The sequence below is a fragment of the Kockovaella imperatae genome (genome assembly GCF_002102565.1).
Source record: "Kockovaella imperatae strain NRRL Y-17943 chromosome Unknown BD324scaffold_5, whole genome shotgun sequence".
Lineage (NCBI taxonomy): Eukaryota > Fungi > Basidiomycota > Tremellomycetes > Tremellales > Cuniculitremaceae > Kockovaella > Kockovaella imperatae.
The window spans coordinates 1,143,461-1,161,916 of NW_019028945.1; the positions used below are offsets into that span (position 1 = coordinate 1,143,461).

Sequence of the window (18,456 nt, forward strand, 5' to 3'; positions counted from 1 at the left end):
GCATTCATCCCAACCTCATTCATGTCTCTCAAATCATTTTCATTCATCTCCATACATTTCTGGTTGGTCTTTTTCGTCACTTTTGGGAACAAACACAAGGAATACACAACATGCGAAGGCTGAAAACGATCCTGAAGCTATAGCGGAACTGTTTATATCAAAGCTAGAGCAGAGAAAAGCAGGGCAAGGACAAGGGTTGTCACCCAGCGGACAGTGAAGAACCGCTGTTTCGCTCGTCCTCGAGGCCAAACCTCACATTCACGCCCCCGTATCGCCATTGGGACCTCGATGGGCATCACCATTAGCCAGCGAAGGTCCGCCACCTGCTCCTGCTGCTGCTGCTGCTCTGTTCTCCTCTCGACCGACTTCCTCCATATCTTCATCGTCATCCGCTTCTTCCGCTTCTCGAGCTGTTTCGCCGCCTTGGGCTTCGCCCTCAGCGTCTTCCTCTTCCTCCTCATCATCTTCCTTTGCTAACAATTCCTTTGCTTTGCGCATCGCGAATGCCGCTTCTTTGGAATAATGAGCCCCACGTTTTCGTTCAAATTCCTTGTGTCTCGCTCTCGTCTCTTCGTCCATGTCTTCATCAGAGTCTGAAAAGACTTCTCCGGCATTCGCAGCGGTATTCATCTGAGTCGCTCCCATCGCAATGGGCTCAGGTACACCCCCGATCCCAAGGGCGTTTAACCCGCCTCCGCCTCCGCCTACTCCTCCTCCTCCGCTACTCGACTGAGAATGAGCCCCAGTCGACGCATCACCACCGGCGCCATTCGGTTGATGTCCGCTCGAGCTGTTGGATCTTAACGAGGCAATGGAGCCATGAGGCGAAGGACTTCTTCCTCCGCCAGGTCGGACAGGATGATCTTTCGTAGGGAGGGAGAATGAAGCGGAACGTGAAGAGGAAGTGGAAGAGGATGACCGACGGGCATTGACATCGGTGTTACGGGCCGTAGAGGGAGATGCAGGGGTGAGATTGTTGGAGTGAGTGGACGATTGAGGTGATTGAGGGCCATCTTGAGAAAGATCAAATGCAGGAACGTCTGGTGGTGACGAGAGAAAAAAATGGGAGAGTCAATCAGAGATGCAGAACGAGAGGTAGATCCGACGAAGAGAAACTCACCACCCAAGACGAGATCGTTCTCTGCATCGTATCGGACGTACGGTGTCTTTGGCTCGGTGATCTTCCTGAGAAGCGCTGATTAGCGTAAGAGTACTCGGACCAAGGTCTGGCATCACTTACATCAACGAGTCTTTCTGAACTTCCGTTTCTTGAATATTCTGCTCGTCCCATTTGAGACTGCGAGAGGTGTCAGCTTTGGTGCGAAGGAACGTCGAGCAGTCAGAGGCCTGGGGCGGCACTCCAATGCAAGCGAGTCGGGGGACGCTGAGAGACAGATCGTAGCAAGCATTATCATCTGGACCCAGTTGAGTGGACGATAGAACGATAGGACGAGAGGACGTGATCTTTGAATAGACAGCGAGCGATATCGCTTGACTTTATGACTGTATGACACGCCCTCCCTACTCCTCTCGCGTCGCTCGCACGGTCGCTCGGTCGGTCGGTCGATGAGGATCCGCCGCGCCACTCACTGCTCCGCATTCCGCTGAGCATCCGTTGCAGGGCTCATATCCTCCAGTACAGCAGACGGTCTCCTGAAACCGTTCTTCAGAATGCCTCTCGCGGGAGGTGGTCTGGTCCCTGAAGGACCAGGAAAGGGCGACAGATTCTCAGCATCGTCTTCTGGGGCCAAGGCCGTAGGTTCAGGAGCTGGAATGTCAATGTGAGTCGGGTGTGAGTGGGTAGAAGCGTATGATGGTTTATCGGCGTCCATTGCGTGAGAGCAACAAGATGCGATGAGAGGGGGGGAGGGGGGGGCAGAGACACTTGAGCAGGAGGCAAGATCGATTCAGAAGAGGTTCGTCCTGTATGTATGGCTGGCTGGCTGGCTAAACTTGCCCCATGGGATGGCGGTCGAGTGGATGAAATGAAATGAGATTGGGAAATGACGCTTATTCCGTCACCCCGCATGGCAAAAACGGAATCAAATCCCTCCTCATAAGCCTTATCTGATCCCTCCTCTAAAAGCTGCCACGTGACTTCAGTTCCACGTTGCCACGGTGGAACTTTCCTTTAGATCCCCTGGTGACTTTCGACATCTTTTGGAGTTCGTGTTTCTGGAGGTGCACATTCGAGGTCACAAGGAAGGGAATCATCCTCAGCGACATATAGATAGCACAAACGAAAACGATTCATCTGACAATATGAGAGCCCACAATATGGTCACGATGGCCGGCACTGGAGCTCTGATGCTCGCTGCTTCGGCTGCTGCTGAACAGGCAGTCTTTCAGGTGAGTGGAGCGCGTAATAGAGGCCCCGGGCCCTTGGATGGGAGGGTAAATGGTGGCCATCGGGCATCCATTCAGCACTTGGCTCTTTCTACGTGCTTCTCTGCTCACGGCCTGACCGATCCTGTCGTAACACCGAGCTGACCATGCCTGTTCATCACCCTTTGTCCCTTTCGATCCATCCTATCTGTGCCCGCTTCTATACCCTCTCGTATCTTCACATAACTCTCCCACCCTCTTGATTCCTCCACTCATCCTCGCATCAACGATCACCTCGCTCTACACCCTGGCGCGGTTCTTAGGCCACCAACATCAAAGCTCCCTTCATCGAGCAATTCACCAGCGACATTCCTCAATCTCGATGGACAGTATCCAAAGCTACCAAGCAAACACCAGTCGGAGATGAGATCATGTCCTATGTTGGTACTTGGGCAGTAGAGGAGCCAGAGGTCTATCCGGGTATCCGAGGAGATTTGGGTCTGGTTCTGAGTGAGTTGGCTCATACCCTCTTGCCCGTATCTGTCATACTGAAGCGATCTGCTTCTTCCTCTTCTCAGAATCCAAAGCTGCTCACCATGCCATCTCCACATTGTTCCCTGAACCTCTTGACCCCAAGGGAAAGCCCTTGGTCGTCCAATACGAAGTCAAATTGCAAAAGGGTCTAGAGTGTGGTGGAGCGTACATCAAGCTCCTCACGGATGAACAGGGACAAGGTCTTCGTGCAGGCGAGGAGTACACCGATGCGGTGAGTAGTTGCCATGGACAGTCCCGAGACAGAGGCTGATACACCGCAGACCCCATTCACCATCATGTTCGGCCCAGACAAGTGCGGGGCGACTAACAAGGTTCACTTTATCTTCCGTCACCAAAACCCAGTCACTGGCGAATGGGAGGAGAAACACTTGGAGAGACCACCAGCCCCCAAGATCACCAAGACGACCGCTTTGTACACATTGATTGTCAAGTGAGCGGATTTGACCATAGATTTGATACCAGCGCTGACACTGCGTAGCCCTGACCAGACTTTCAAGATCCTTATTAATGACGAAGTTGCCCGTGAAGGTAGCTTATTGGAGGACTTCACTCCCGCCGTCAACCCCGCCAAGGAGATCGGTTAGCTGCTAAATTTTGGCGTATGGCTTAGCTGACCCTATATAGACGACCCCACCGATTCTAAGCCCTCAGACTGGGTCGACATTGCCGAGATTGAGGACCCTGACGCCACCAAGGTGAGATGGGCGTCTTTCACTGGTCAATCGTAGTTGACCCCTCCTACAGCCCGACGACTGGGATGAGGAGGCCCCATTGATGATCACCGACGCCGCGGCAACCATGCCATCTGACTGGTTGGAGAACGAGCCCGACATGGTCCCTGACCCAGACGCCGAAAAGCCCGAGGAGTGGGATGTGAGTCGCGTCTTGGATATATCCGCCAACAACTGACACCACCCAGGACGAGGAGGATGGTGATTGGCTCGCCCCCCTAGTCTCCAACCCCAAATGCGACGAAGTTTCTGGTTGCGGACCGTGGTCTGCCCCCAAGATCAGGAATCCCGAATACAAGGTGAGTTTCTCATGTGGGCAACGAGTTTTGCGCTGACTCGTGTATTAGGGCAAATGGACCGCGCCTCGAATTCCTAACCCCGAGTACAAGGGTGTCTGGGCTCCTAAACAAATCGCCAACCCATCATTCTTCGAGGACAACTCGCCATCTGACTTTACAAAGATTGCTGGTATTGGTATCGAGCTGTGGACCATGACTGAGGACATTCTCTGTGAGCATACATAATGTCGAACCGCCCGCAACATGCTCTAACTCCCTCGCAGTTGACAACATTTACGTCGGACACAGCGAGGAGGACGCCAAGGAGTTTGCCAAGACAACCTACCACGTCAAGAAGCCTATCGAGCAGGCTGCTGAAGGATCCGTTGATGAGGACGAGGAGCCATCAGGACTCGTGGACAAGATCCGTCTGAGAGTGTACGAATTCCTCCGTGAGTATCGATACTCTTCGAGTGTTGTAGAGCTCAATCTAGTAGATCTTGCTCAATCCGACTACATGCACGCCATCAAGACAATGCCTGATGTCGCTGCTGGTCTCGCTGCTGTTGCCTTCACCGCTATTGGCATGCTGCTCGGATTGTTCGGTTTCATCGGCTCCAAGCCAACAGTTGTGAGTGGTTCTTTTTTTCACTGAGTAAGGCTATCAGCTCACACCAAGCAGGTCAAACAGGCCAAAGCCAAGGTCGTGGAGAAGACCAACGAGGCCAAGGAGAAGGCCACTGAACTCAAAGAGAAAGCCACTGCCACCGCTTCCGCCATTGCTGAGAAGTCAGATGATGAGACGACAGTCAAGAAGCGTGCGACCAGGTCCACAAAGGAGTAAGCGCAAGGCGGCGCGCATCGAGTCGGTCGGGGTGAAGGGGGAGAGTGAGAATTTGAACAGCAGGCTCCTACGTTTCGACGTCTGTCGCGCTGTCTCACTCGATCCCGCACGCTGTCAGCGATTGATAGATTTATACACCTTTGACTCAGCTAAAAACCACCCAAAAATGCATCTTTTTTGCTCGCTGACCATCAAAATTCTTCGGCGATCGCCGCGAAAATCATTCTCCCAAAAAAAAAAAAAGTTCAAAGAGTCCGGCTGAAAAAGTTTTGGTGAAGCTTGGCTCGTCAATACAACGAACACCTTTCACTTCGAAACATCATGTCGATCGTGCAAGACGATAAGAAGGCAGCGAAGAAGGAAGCTAAAAGAGCTGCGAAGCTGGCCAAAGCAGCCGCCGAGACTGGCTCAGCCGCAGTTCCCTCAACGCAGGCGGATCCAGCTGATGAGGTAACAGTCAGCGAGAAGAAGTCTAAGAAGGAGAAGAAAGACCAAAAGAACAACAACAAGAAGAAGAAGAAGGATGCAGAAGGAGATGTGCAGATGGTCGATACTGCCACCACCCAGGAAGCTGCGGCCGCCGAGGGGGAGGATATCGAGACATCTCGTCTAGCTAAAGAGGAGAAGAAACGGTTAAAGGAGCAACGCAAGGCTCGAAAAGCCGAGAAAAAGGCGAAGAGAGCGAGGGAGGAGGAGGAGGAGGAACGGGGAGATGTGAAGGTGGAGGCGGAGGCGGAGGCGAACGAGGGCAGTGCTGTCAATGGTGCGGGCGCTGCGGCTGTGACGGAGCCCTCCAAGAAGAAGATGAAGAAGGAAAAGCTGGACAAGCATAGCCAAGATGGCAAAGATGTTACGGGCGGCAAGGGAGACAAGAAAACCGCCGGCCCTGGCCCCTCATCATCTACTGGCCCATCTCCTCTCACGGCTCAAGATAAAAAGTACCTCTCCGAGAACTCTATCACTCTGCTTCCACCTCTTTACCCTCCTGCACTCTCGATCCCTTCGCTCCCGATCAACTCCTCGCTTCTCAATTTCTTGAGCAAATTTGAGCGTCCGACGCCTATTCAAGCTTGTACTTGGTCAGCTTTGCTCGATGGAAGAGACGTCGTGGGGATCGCCGAGACGGGCAGTGGGAAGACATTATCATTCGCCATACCTGCGCTCCATCGTCTCGCCTCCTCTTCATCTTCATCGGGATCATCAGGAACGTCCACTGCTTCCGCCAAAGGCAAAGGTAAAGGGAAAATCAGTGGATCAGGAGAAGGAGGCAAGATTCAAGTACTTGTCCTTGCGCCAACTCGTGAACTTGCTCAACAATCCCACGAGACTTTCCTCGAGGCTGGCGCCAAAGTCAATATCAAGAGCACGTGTATCTTCGGTGGAGTAGGCAAGGATGGGCAATACAAGGATTTGCGTGACCCAAATGTCAGAGTGGTAGTCGGAACGCCAGGAAGAACACTGGACCTGGCGGATGCTGGGGATCTGGATTTATCCAAGTGGGTATCGGATTGTTTCATCCTCGATATCGCTCGCTCGCTGATCTGTTTCTAGCGTCAATTACCTCGTCCTTGATGAGGCTGATCGTATGCTCGACCAAGGATTCGAAAATGACATCAGGAGAATCATCGCCCATTGCCCGGGCAGCGAGTCGAGACAGACAGTCATGTGTGAGTTGATCTTGATCGGGATCTCGATTTGGCATGTATTGACTCATGTCAGTTTCCGCTACGTGGCCCGAATCTGTCCGTCGACTCGCCAGTTCCTTCTTGCGAGATCCCATTCGAGTCACTGTTGGAAGTGATGAGCTCAGTGCCAACAAGCGCATAGAGCAGATAGTCGAGGTGCTCGATGACAACAGGCAGAAAGAGTGAGTCAAGATCTTAGCGACGCGATGATTGAAAGATCGCTCTGACGGGAGTTGCACAGCGCTCGAATGCTCCATCACCTCAAAGCGCATCTCAAAGCCCATCCTTCCTCTGCTGCTTCTCCCACACGCATTCTCGTCTTTGCTCTTTACAAGAAAGAAGCTCAGCGTCTCGAATACACTATCGGTCGTGCGGGGTATACCATCGCCGGGCTACATGGTGATTTGAGCCAGGATGCAAGGTTTAAAGCGCTTGACAAATTCAAATCGGGTCAAGTGAATGTCTTGGTGGCTACAGACGTAGCGGCGAGAGGGTTGGATATCCCTGATGTCGGATTGGTGCTCAATGTCACTTTCCCATTGACGACGGGTGAGTTTTAAAGCTGATTTTTGGGCGGAGGCTCGTGTGTTGACCCGTGTGCCGTAGAGGACTTTGTCCATCGGTGTGGTCGAACAGGTCGTGCTGGTAAATCTGGACGAGCTGTGACGTTTTTCACTGGCGAAGGGCATGAGAAGGCACTAGCTGGAGAGTTGATGCGGGTGCTGAGAGACGCAGGAGCAGAGGTGCGTCGAGCATGAATCACCAGTGTTCCGCGATGATTGACGACGCCTCAATTCCAGATCCCTCAAGAGATGAATCGATTCCCAACGACCATCAAGAAGAAGGGTGAGTCGGCCGAGGCAATGTTGACCTGGGCTAAGGCTATCGGCACCACAGAGCACGGATCATACGGTGCATTTTACAAAAATATTTCGGATGCACCTGCACCTACCAAGATCAAGTTCGACTAGATCCTTCCAGTATCGACGGAGACAAGACAACGCTCTAAAGATTAGATATTAGATAAGAGAGTGTATGTCATTATGGTTATTGCTTGCCCCTTTCTCGTTCGCCGGGTGGCGTTCCTTTTTTCCCACTTCTCTCCACTCGCTCTGCTTCTGCCTCGTACGATCGAGTTCGATCGAGTTCCCCCCTTACCCCCCTATGTCCCGGTGTTCGGCCTCGATGCGATGACATTATTGTCATGATGATTGACGGGTACAGAAGTTGCACAGAGTTACCGGGGATTGAAAAGAGAAAAAAAAAGAGTTACCATAAGAGAAAAAAAAACCTTGGGCGTTGGCATACATAGGCAGCGACGGCGGCCATTGTGGCCAAGCAGTGAGAGAGTGAGTATAGATATATAATAAGCCAACCGGCCAGCGACACTGACCTTTGTCATCACTAGTCGTTGCCTGTATCTCCGCACCAAACCGCTCCAAACATACCCCTCCGAGCTTCTTTCATCCCCCGCCGCACCATGGGTCTCCTCAGTACAGTCTCGGGGTTCTTGCCTGAATCATTACCGAAAAACGCGGGCAGCAAATCGTTCTATGACCTCGTAGCACCTCTACCAAAAGGTAAAGAATATAGCTTTGTGAGTGGACCAAACCAACCAACAGGCATGAATGCGAAGCAACTGGACGTCTCAGCTACGAGATTATAGAGTGTAGTGCGGTCGCTGACGCTACAATCCCTTGCTAGAACGAGCTCAAAGGAAAACCTGTTCTGATCGTCAATACCGCTACTAGGTGGTGAGTCACCGGTTGTGGAGGATTTTCATCCGAGGATCCGGTCGCTGGTATACTTTGGGTGCGTGCTGATATCTGTCGTCAGCGGATATACAGTTCAAGTGAGTCTCACGACCTTTCTCGCTCCCTCCATACGATCTTTCTCTAGCTACATGGCCTGTCTCCCCGTTCCGAAGGATTCCCTTCTGTGATGAGTGTGATTGAGTGAGACAGCGGAAATCGGAACTCCGCATTCCCGACCTCATAGTCTTGACCAATCATACTCGCCCGATGCTCTTTTCTTCCTCACTCCAGTTTGCAATCGATTCACCATTCTGACCCTCGTACCACAGTTCACCGGCCTTGAAGAGCTCAACAAAATCTATGGTGATCGTGGACTTCAAGTCCTTGGATTTCCTAGCAATGAGTTCGCGGGACAGTCACCAGAGAGCGATGAAGAGGGAGCGCAGGTCTGCCTGGTGAGTCATTCCGAGTGTCCTGTCCTGTTTATTTTCATTCGCTGACGAGTCATGTAGAAGAATCACGGTGTCACCTTCCCTCTGATGGCCAAAGTGAGTGGTCACGCGGTGACTTTTGCGCTGCTAGGCTATCTACCAGCGGGCTTCATCTTCTCTGCTTCCCCGCTGGCGAATTCGGGCTGACCTATTCGCTCTCTTTTAGTCTGAAGTCAACGGTAAAGGCATGAACGAAGTCTTCGCCTGGCTCAAAGCTCAACCGATAGATGGCAAGACCGGTTCCAGCGGGCCCATCAAGTGGTGCGTAGATTCAGTAGCGATGAATCATGGTCCAACAGAAAGAATGGCTGATGCTTCTCGCTCGCCCCTCCACAGGAACTTTACCAAATTCCTCGTAGACCGTGAAGGCAAACTCGTCGGTCGATTTCCGTCTGCTGTGACACCGGAACAGCTCAAACCGGAGATTGAGAAGGTTCTGTAAACGTCGTCGTCGGAGCGAGCTGTAAATGCACCTGTATCACTATCGGAGGACGAGGTACTGTATGCCACATTTGTTCTTACGATTCACAACCTTCGAATTGAGATCTGGCCCTGAGCTTGCTTCTGCAAAGTCTTATGACACAATTGCTCCATGTGGCCATACTTGGAAATGGAGGTATATGATGGTACTCATACATGCACTGCGATGCGTGTAACCCTGTCTCCATGCTGTACGGAAAATCCAGACCAACTCAAAACTACACTTTGACACTCTGCGACTCGTCAACGTCTGTTACACTAGGTGATCGACGAGCTTCACTCACTCCTGAATCTTCCAGGTATTCCGCCGTTTCAGGTCGTTTGCTTGTATCAGGCGAGTGATCTTGATTCTCTAGCGCTCGCAGAGTGGACGCCTCTCCTGTAGTCTGATACTTGGAGAATTGCCATGCACGCAAATTAGCCTCGAAGAGCTCGTCGACTTCTTCCAGCGAACGGCCCTACCACCAGTATCAACGACCATCCATTTCTGGTGGGGAATCGAGTTCAAAGCATCGATCGGACTCACCTTGAGTTCTGGGAAGAACAGATAGCCCCAAGGGACACAGAGAATGGCGACTCCGCCAAATATCCATCCAATATTTACGCCAAGCGCTGGAAGGATGTAGGGAGTAACAAATGTGACCAAAAACCTGTGAACACCAGTCAAATTCTGCTCTGCGCCTGATGGTGACGAAGACACATGACTCACGCCGCTAAGACATCGCAAGCAGTGCCGAATGCCATGATTTTCTTTCTCATCTTCAATCCTCCGATTTCGGCACCTGTCAAGAATGCACAATTACTAGCAGAGATTCGGGTTGTGGCTGGGACGATGATGAAGGAGGCAATGATGAAGTTGGCTGTAGACTGGCTTTTGTGCTCCTTTAGACCCAAGCCAGCGGCGAGCAAGAGGAACATGGCAGTGACAGCGCTTCCTCCGATAAATGCCGTGCGCCGGCCTAACAGGTCCATGATGAAGATGCCTCCGGCGGCTCCGATGAGACCAACGACTTGACCCAATGTTGAGTACGTGAATGACATGGAGCCTAATCCTTCTTGGACATAGAATGTGGCGCTGTAACTTTGAGTGAACTGATTGCCATTTGTCTGCTCAAAGATGAACAGTGATGCGGCGATCCATGTCCTTCGCAGGTAATTGCCACGGAATAAATCCAACCAGGATCCTTCTTTGTTCGTTCTGCTCTCTTGCACGAGATTCTCAATGATGTCGAGCTCCGCAGCGGTCGAACCATCCTGAACTTCCCCAGGTCGTCTCAATTTGTCTAGATTCCTCTGTGCTTCTTCTCGGCGGCCTTTAGATATGAGCCATCGGGGGGATTCGACCGTGAAGGGGACCAAGCTGGCGAGCAAAACTGCCGGAATGAATTGCATCGCTGTAGGGATCATCCAATTCTTATCCTCAAGACCAGTTGCATAGGCACGCGACATGCCAGCTCCCCACAGGTTACCGAGGGACGAAAAGACGATGATGGATCCACCGATGATACCTCGCATCTCCGCTGGAGCGATCTCAGAGTTGTAGGATGGTGTGGCTGGCACACTGGATTCAGCGGCCAAACAGAACCGATCGTACAACATCTTTCTGTTCCAACTCACCGTTCTCAACGATACCAACCGCCAAGTAAGCCAGGATTCGGCCGATAGTGAATTGTGACCACACATGTGCAGACATTTCGACTGCAGAGATAGGTCAGCCCTGAAACGAGTTATCCACTCCAGCGAGCATTCCACTGACTGATCAAGGCTACACATTGAATCGTGGCCACCGTGTACATGGTGCGCTTGAATCCCAGGCGTTCTATGATAGGCTCGGAGAGGAAGCAGCCAGAGATCTTACCGATCCATGGCAGACTAAGCACAGAGATCAGTTGAGAATGGACAGACAGGCTGCCTTTCCATGGCCGATAAAACTCGCTCAGATTCGAAAACGCACCTGTTCATCAATGATTTCCTGGTAGCAGGCAGAACATGTTTGCCTTTAGCAGCAGGAACTCCAAATCGTGCCAAGAATGAAGGCAGAGCCTGTAGAGACCCGAAAGAACCAGTGTCGCTGACAAAGTCAGCGCAAATTATCATTTGACGGCGATGAAGTAGAGAGTATGCACCCGTACTCACAGCCCAAACAAAATAGCTCCCTGAGAGAATACTATCGCACAGAAAAGCAAGTAGGGAGTCAGATGTTTGCTGAACTGTGGCATATTCGAGTGCGATCGCCTTGCGGAGAAGAATGGATGGCGAGACCTGCCAAGATTTCAACAAGTCGAAGAGTGACTTTTAAATACATCCAAAGTGGATCAGCGCATCCCCTCCACAGACAAATACAACACCGATTCTCGTCTCGACTCCGGCAGCGGGCATTGGAGGACACTGGGGCCATCACTCGAGCTCGCTCCGAATCCGTGATGGATACGCCCGACACCGGTGCGGACTCGCTTCGACTCCGATAGCCGGCGTCCAATTCGGGAGGAGATCCGGTCATGTTTCTGTCCAACATCCATCCCATCCCATCTCCGTCCGTCCGTCCGTCCAACATTTGCATATTGTACAATACGAGAGTCAAATTTGGATCAGAGTCATCATACCCCGTTGTGACACTTGTCCATAATGCCTCAAAATGTCCTCCTCATCATCGCAGACGATCTCGGAAAGTATATCAACTCGTATGGGTGTCAGAGCGTGACGACTCCGAACCTCACCAAATTCACTGATGAGGCCGTGCGATTCACTCACGCTTTTGCTTGCACTCCGTCGTGCTCTGGATCCCGTTCCACCATCTTTACGGGACTACACACTCACGAGAATGGACAATACGGACTCGCTTGGGGCCCACACGGTCATTTTCAAACCTACGAACATGTTGAATCGATGCCACGACTTTTCAATGAAGCCGGCTACTTGACTGGTGTTCTGGGGAAGGTACACGTCGGACCACCAGCCGTTTATCCTTGGAAATGGATGCGCGAGAGCGAAAGCAGAGATGTTGCCTGGATTGCCGATCAGGCGAAGGAATTCTTTCAAGAGGCAGGCTCCGACGCATTTCACCTGACTGTCGCTTTTCACGATCCTCATCGGGATGTCAAATCTCGCGGAGGATTTGCCAATGACTGGAAGTATGATCCGAGAGTAGAATTATTGGACGTCAAAGAGAGCCAAGTCGAGGTGCCGCCCTGGCTCACCGACTGTGCGGAAACAAGGCAGGAGCTCGTCGAGTACTACAAGGCGATTCATCGATTTGACCAAGGAGTCGGAATGGTCTTGCAGGCTTTGGCGGATTCTGGCCTGGCAGACTCGACACTCGTCATGATCACAAGCGACAATGGGCCTCCGTTCATCAATTCAAAGACTACGCTATATGAGGCTGGTATCGATCTTCCACTCCTGATCAGACGGCCCGGAGGGCCAAAAGGCATCGTCAATCCCAACATGGTATCTTTCACCGATTTGCTTCCCACCATGCTCGATTGGGCACAAATCCGCCCCAAGATGAGCGATCAGGATACAGAGATTCACCTCTTCAAAGCCAGCCCATCGCCTCGCCGAGGGCGTTCCCTCCTTTCCATTCTATCCGATCATACCGTCGTCCCTAGCCCTGACTGGCAAGATGCAGTATTTGGCTCTCACACCTTTCATGAGTTTCAGAACTATTGGCCTACAAGGATCATGAGGACCAGACGATTCAAGTACCATCGAAACATTGCGTGGCAGCTCGACTTCCCATTTGCCACGGATCTTTACGCGAGTCTTAGCTTTGAAGGCATACGGAATCTTCCGCCACCTGTCATGCTGGGTCGGCGACCGTTCAAGAATTACATACGGCGCAGTGCCGAAGAGCTGTATGACATCGAGGCAGACCCATTGGAAGTTGACAACCTGGTCGACAATCTTGAGTACGCTGAAACGTTGAAGGAAATGAGGACGGCGCTAGAGAAGTGGCAGCAAACGACTAGGGATCTGTTTCTTTACAGGGACGGCGCATCGATTCAAGCGCTCATCAGATACGAGCGGGACGGACTCCAGGTGCCTGATCGATTCGACATGAACCCTGAGGAGCCCGGTACCCGGGGTCCATTAGTCAAAGTGTGCGCGGATATCTTTGAGAATCAAGCCCTAGCGACTTAATTCGAGTCACGATGTAGTGTAACAGCACCCTCGGTCATATGCATGCGTGAATTATCATTGGATGAGCGAATTGCTCAATGCCTTGAGAGCTTATCTTTGTCTCGGCCCACGAATGCAGTCCAACACGCGTCCTCCAAGCTCTGCCAATTCTGTGCAAACCATAGATGTCTGGCTTGTTCAGCTCTAATCTGAGTCAATCACAAGATCATTCCAGAGTATCGATTCGGCTTGCTGGCCACATGCCAGACCACGCCCCAGGCCAGGGATTTCCTATGAGTCGGGTTGATGCCAACGCAAAGGGTGCATCTGGCTGAGGATCGTACCATGCTGTAGAGCGTGAGGACCAATCGTCGTACTGCACTGCTCAGCCCCATGTCAAATCAGAGGATCTCTACGCTCACATTGGGCTGCAGTCCTCCCACGCGAAATTTAAGACCACACCACTCTGAAAGAATAAGCCATGGATTTCGAATAGCTGGATCATGAGCGATTCCCTCATAAGCTTGAGTCATGAATGCTCTCACAAGGTTACGCGCAGTCGGGAAGACTGCTATCATGGCTCGAACCATTGACATCATCTCTTCGAAGATGCGAGTCCCATTATCAGTCTGTATTGTCTCGCCGATCGATTTGAGATACTGGATCTGATTCCGGCAAGATTCGTAAACAAAGATGGGGAAAAACATGTCATGCGGGACAAAGGTTGGGATTGCATCGCGCACGAGGGATAGTATTTGACCTATTTGCTGAGCGTACACAAAGCAGAGAGCTCGTGCATCGGTCTTCCATGATGGGGGCGCATCATCAAAGTAAGAAGGCGGAGCAGACTCTGCTAGATCTGGCATTGCCAACCGATACAAATCGCAGTGTAGCTGTGCGTGCCAAAGATGAAGAGCTATAAACCCCCCGAGTTGATTCGTTGTATCCCTCGCGTGGATATTGTCGGCAGTCAGGGCTAATTCAGGTGGTAGAGTAGCTAGCCAGTGTGCCAGAGCCTCGATAGCAGCTTGGTAGCTCGAACCTTCCTCCCAAGGTCGAAGGCTTGTGAGCGGGTTTTTGACGAAACTGCAACTTCAGCAAACTCCGAAACGACAGGCGCACTCACGAGATGATTCGGGCCCTTATAGACATGATCCATACGAGGCGAGAGAGGATGCCATCACAACCGGTCTGTGGACGATGCGTATCGAGGTCAAAGGATTGTGAGTACACTGGAATCGACAGCCCGAAATTCCTATCGTTGCTGGGTAAAGGCAAGCTGATTTTCTCCAGTGGACAAGTGATATATTCGGCCAACCCGGCCCCCGCGTACGAGTCCCAATAGAATACGGCCCACATGAGACGACGTCTGTACTCCGCTTCCGCCCAAGATGAGCCGCTTTCGACTCGAAGATTCAATCCAAAAGCTATGCGAGATGCTAGGGCCACCATGACCCAGCTGCTGCCGTATATACCGCTGTTATACTCATGCTGAATGAGGAGTAATACGATAGCCAACGTTGTGGTTGAAAATTGATTGAATGAATTCAGGATATGCATCCTGATCTCCGTCGACCAGTTGGCGACGTGATCGCCTCCCTCCGGATGGGACGTCTGCGGGACGAGGAACCGGGCAGATATCATGCAGATCGCCTTTGCGAGTAAGGGCTGGATGGAACCGTCTTTCGCCCCGCGAATCACCTGCGGTCGGCGCAAAAACGCATTGACCTGATTCGGGTAACAGAAGGTGAAGAACGCTTCGATGTGTTGCTCGATGACCGACTGGGATAACCAGCTTTCAGACGCGACAGGACTTGCCGGGGGATCAGTCGGGCCACAACGGATCCGCTCACACTGATAATGGACTTCTGGTAGAAGTAGCCGAGTAGACCACTTCTTCGTCGCCGAGCGGCTTGACATTATCGTAAGTGCAAGTCACGAGCTTTTTGGTGCATCTCGAACATGCAGGAAGGTCCCGTGAACATTTGGCCTTGGAAATCCGACAAGCAGCGCACGATGTCGCACGTTTGGACACGGTGACAACATCGTATTCACACTCTAGCTTTCGCTTTCGACAATTCAAACAGTCTCCTGGCCCTCCTCCACATTTGACCTGCCATAAGTGATCAAGATCAATCAGGCCACCGTTTGACTCACCCGTCTTCGACGACAACTTTTGCATCCTACACGCAAAATTTGTCAGCCACCGTACGAAATTCGGTGCCTCCTCACCGGTTCTAATGCGCCTGGGTTGGGGATCCGCATCCTTCGTCGCTTCTTCCTCTGCTCCCTGAGTGAGAATGGAGGCTTCGACAGTGGAGGCTTGCGTTGGCCAGAAGCCTGATACAAACGGTATCATCTGCTCAGAGGTGTGTTTGTCTTTGATCCGATGGCACCGTTTTGTTTCGGCGTCGATGCGAATCCCCCAATGATAATCTTCGGAGACGCCGACCGGGTCAGTTTAAGAACATCTCGTACCTTTCGCAGGAGTCGCTGCAGAAGCCTTTTGACAGCGACGAGTCCAATTCTGACTTTGGCCCCCCGCTATTGCCCCTCAGAATCGTGTCGGAGACATAGCGGAGACCCCCGATCGGCATACGGACTCGAACCGAAGCCGCTGTGGCAATTGGATCCTACTGTATAGATGGTAGGCATCGAAGCGACTCCGTGGTACGAGTCATTTGGACTGCCAAGTACCCGGTAGATCCCTATGTATCCGTTACGGAGAGTTCATCTATAAATGGGGGTTCGACTCCTATATGAATATAGCTGCATCCAGCTCCTGCAGGTGTCGAATCGGCTTGCAATCCACTCGCCATGCTGAACAAATTAATCGCAGTTGCCTCTTTATCGCTCGTCGTCAAATGTGCTAGCGTGCCTCGAAGTGACGCAGGGACTCAGAAATATGCTACTTGGCTCAACTTCGGAGAAGATTTACTCGACGGACACGATGGTCTGACTCCCCACCCGACCCAGCCATTTCTGTACGGTCAACCGCTATATCCCATAACGGTTGATGGTAATGGGCGGGAACAGTTTGAGGGTCATCTGAGCTACTACGAAGGACGATACTGGCTTCATGCGGCGACTTGGGGATGTGGAAAAGTGTGGGTCTACGCTGCCCCTCCCCCGAACTCGTCTTATCCCATCGTCACCCCTCAAGCACCTGGTGACTACGGTATGTACATGTAGACGAGCTTCGTCTCAGAGCTCTGTGTTGACGATTCTCATAGGGGAAGATGGAAACTGCGGAGTCAAGACATTCTCTTCGCCCGATATGACCAATTGGACACTAGAAAACTTCTACCAGCCAGAGTCGGCCAATGTGACCAAACCCCTTGTTCGGTACTCAGCAGCCACTGGACAATATGTCATGTTCATGGGAGGGCCTGCTACCTCGTTCTACGTCACTACTGGTCCATCTCCGGCGGGGCCCTGGGCTGATCCTCCCTCTCTCCTGCAAGGAGAACATCTGAGCCACGATTTTGATATCGCCCAAGATGCGAATGGGACCCATTACATCGTATCGGACATTTTTGAGGGCATTGATCTCACACCGACCGGTGTGCTCGCGGTGCCCGTCTGGCCGATTTGGGTCCAGGAATTGGCTCCAAATTTGACATCGACAGTGGGAACGAATTCTACGGTGCAACTCGTACGCACAGCTGCTCAGCTACTCAACAACACGGACGGCGGCTCTCAGGGCCTTTCATTGGAAGCTATCGGGTTCTTCTACAATGAGGATTTCGACATGTGGTACATTATCGCCGGGAAGACGTGTCAGAATTGCGACGGCTACATCTATTATCTGTACTCCAAGAATGGTCCTTTTGGGCCCTACGAAGACGGTGGATACATCTCAGGTGACGGATGTGGAGGGCAGAACAAAGGCGTAATGCAGCTGCCATCAGTCGGCGGTAGCAGTGAGTTTATCCGTCATGTTTGCGAGCCTCGCTCTGACAATTGACAGGCTTCTACGCCGGCAATCTCCTGTATCGAACCAGCGCGACGGATCTCGTCTACAATGCCTCTATCTGGCACGCCGACAACAGCCAGGCAATTGCGAGTGCGAACTACTATCCTTTCAAATACAGTTCAGACGGTCTACTTCTGCCATTGGAATGCGAGGCGAGCTTTCAATTACCTCTGGCTCCGAACATTACAGAAACTCCCAGCCCTCCAAAGCAGTACCAGCCTGATTGTCGGATCCGCAATTGGCAAAATATCACCGTGACTTTTGATCATCCAAAGAACGTCACTGAGATGGAGTTCCCCGTCTTCCAGAGAACAGACAACCTTGGTCCCACATCAAACGCTGGGTATAAAATGGATGGACCTCTTGAAGTTACTTTCAATTTCGCGAACGGCTCTTCCTGGACTCAAGCATGGTTGGCAAGCAATATCTCCTGGACACCTCAAAAGGTACATGTTGATTTAGACGGAGCCTCTGTGTCATCCATAGTCATGGGCACCAACGCAACCAACGGTTGTTATGGAACTCTTGTAGAGGAGAACGAGGGAGGAAGCACGTACTGCGGGAAGAATCTGGTGACGGGGGTTGTGGACAGTACTCCCAAAGCTCAACTATACGTCTACAAGTACTAGACTGGGATCTTGCTGGCGACACACTCGGTATCGTATAATCGAGTGAGGCAATTTACGCTATAATGTATGCAGGGGCGAGGAGTGCCTTTTTCTACGTCTGTTCAAGGTATCGAACCTGAGATCGGGCCGAATGTACACGAATGGATCATTGGCACATACTGTACTGTACTTGTATCGGTCGCGAAGTGATTCATGGCAATTGTTCATCCGTAAAGGGCAAGACTCGGTCATTGTCCTTCTAGAAACGGCCATCTTATCCATTCAGTGTCTTTCTCTTGAGAAGGGTGGCATTCTTATTAAGGGTGCTCAGTAGCTAATCACGCCAGGGGTATCAGGGAAGACTCAGTATGCCACGCTCTCGCTCCGAGATCATACCGGCCTCTGATATCCCTCCGAGACCGTCACTCATACTGAACCTTCTTAACACCCAATACGCCGCCTCTCTAGCACGCCCTCCCATGAGTGCTTCGATACATCAGTACATGTATGCACTAGACGGGTGCCTCACTCACAGTACACGGATGCCATGCGGGAGCTTGCATGTGAGAGAGAGAGAGAGGAACGTGGGGTCTCTCATTGGCTCCCTGTC

At 51.8% G+C, this 18,456-nt stretch overlaps 8 protein-coding genes across 8 annotated transcripts; 5 read left to right on the forward strand and 3 right to left on the reverse strand.

The window, feature by feature from the left end:
- Positions 1 to 15: 15 nt before the first annotated feature.
- On the reverse strand, positions 16 to 1,972 carry BD324DRAFT_624143 (hypothetical protein). The gene is made up of 4 exons (XM_022015664.1): positions 1,591 to 1,972; positions 1,241 to 1,297; positions 1,121 to 1,185; positions 16 to 1,040 (listed from the first exon to the last, which is right to left on the reverse strand). Exons 1-4 carry the CDS (start codon positions 1,830 to 1,832, stop codon positions 259 to 261), a joined length of 1,146 nt encoding a protein of 381 aa, XP_021871995.1. The 5' UTR covers positions 1,833 to 1,972; the 3' UTR covers positions 16 to 258.
- A 1-nt stretch (position 1,973) lies between these two features.
- BD324DRAFT_624153 (ER-associated protein catabolism-related protein) lies at positions 1,974 to 4,976 on the forward strand. The gene is made up of 10 exons (XM_022015665.1): positions 1,974 to 2,349; positions 2,649 to 2,835; positions 2,904 to 3,091; positions 3,141 to 3,310; positions 3,359 to 3,459; positions 3,505 to 3,575; positions 3,625 to 3,753; positions 3,800 to 3,910; positions 3,959 to 4,121; positions 4,174 to 4,976. The coding sequence occupies exons 1-10, from the start codon at positions 2,263 to 2,265 to the stop codon at positions 4,542 to 4,544; spliced, it is 1,578 nt and encodes a 525-aa protein (XP_021871996.1). The 5' UTR covers positions 1,974 to 2,262; the 3' UTR covers positions 4,545 to 4,976.
- Positions 4,977 to 5,537: 561 nt separating this feature from the next.
- On the forward strand, positions 5,538 to 7,389 carry BD324DRAFT_579205 (P-loop containing nucleoside triphosphate hydrolase protein; the record flags this gene model as incomplete). Its single annotated transcript, XM_022013361.1, has 8 exons — positions 5,538 to 5,901; positions 5,968 to 6,229; positions 6,285 to 6,400; positions 6,453 to 6,600; positions 6,660 to 6,967; positions 7,025 to 7,161; positions 7,219 to 7,264; positions 7,316 to 7,389. 8 exons carry the CDS (start codon positions 5,538 to 5,540, stop codon positions 7,387 to 7,389), a joined length of 1,455 nt encoding a protein of 484 aa, XP_021871997.1.
- A 509-nt stretch (positions 7,390 to 7,898) lies between these two features.
- Positions 7,899 to 9,105, forward strand: BD324DRAFT_579137 (putative GPX2-glutathione peroxidase; the record flags this gene model as incomplete). The annotated part of the gene is made up of 7 exons (XM_022013360.1): positions 7,899 to 8,015; positions 8,123 to 8,172; positions 8,255 to 8,270; positions 8,502 to 8,627; positions 8,685 to 8,720; positions 8,830 to 8,924; positions 9,000 to 9,105. 7 exons carry the CDS (start codon positions 7,899 to 7,901, stop codon positions 9,103 to 9,105), a joined length of 546 nt encoding a protein of 181 aa, XP_021871998.1.
- A 212-nt stretch (positions 9,106 to 9,317) lies between these two features.
- On the reverse strand, positions 9,318 to 11,592 carry BD324DRAFT_624206 (general substrate transporter). Its single transcript, XM_022015666.1, has 8 exons — positions 11,280 to 11,592; positions 11,098 to 11,214; positions 10,900 to 11,015; positions 10,761 to 10,841; positions 9,853 to 10,696; positions 9,670 to 9,793; positions 9,428 to 9,601; positions 9,318 to 9,376 (listed from the first exon to the last, which is right to left on the reverse strand). Exons 1-8 carry the CDS (start codon positions 11,360 to 11,362, stop codon positions 9,362 to 9,364), a joined length of 1,554 nt encoding a protein of 517 aa, XP_021871999.1. The 5' UTR covers positions 11,363 to 11,592; the 3' UTR covers positions 9,318 to 9,361.
- BD324DRAFT_624208 (alkaline-phosphatase-like protein) lies at positions 11,593 to 13,302 on the forward strand. The gene has a single exon (XM_022015667.1). It carries the CDS (start codon positions 11,769 to 11,771, stop codon positions 13,281 to 13,283), a length of 1,515 nt encoding a protein of 504 aa, XP_021872000.1. The 5' UTR covers positions 11,593 to 11,768; the 3' UTR covers positions 13,284 to 13,302.
- BD324DRAFT_624213 (hypothetical protein) lies at positions 13,303 to 15,859 on the reverse strand. Its single transcript, XM_022015668.1, has 7 exons — positions 15,495 to 15,859; positions 15,420 to 15,445; positions 15,116 to 15,375; positions 14,389 to 15,075; positions 13,808 to 14,348; positions 13,685 to 13,758; positions 13,303 to 13,638 (listed from the first exon to the last, which is right to left on the reverse strand). Exons 1-7 carry the CDS (start codon positions 15,619 to 15,621, stop codon positions 13,554 to 13,556), a joined length of 1,800 nt encoding a protein of 599 aa, XP_021872001.1. The 5' UTR covers positions 15,622 to 15,859; the 3' UTR covers positions 13,303 to 13,553.
- BD324DRAFT_413772 (hypothetical protein) lies at positions 15,823 to 17,947 on the forward strand. Its single transcript, XM_022012721.1, has 3 exons — positions 15,823 to 16,440; positions 16,496 to 17,185; positions 17,233 to 17,947. The coding sequence occupies exons 1-3, from the start codon at positions 16,080 to 16,082 to the stop codon at positions 17,865 to 17,867; spliced, it is 1,686 nt and encodes a 561-aa protein (XP_021872002.1). The 5' UTR covers positions 15,823 to 16,079; the 3' UTR covers positions 17,868 to 17,947.
- Positions 17,948 to 18,456: the final 509 nt, after the last annotated feature.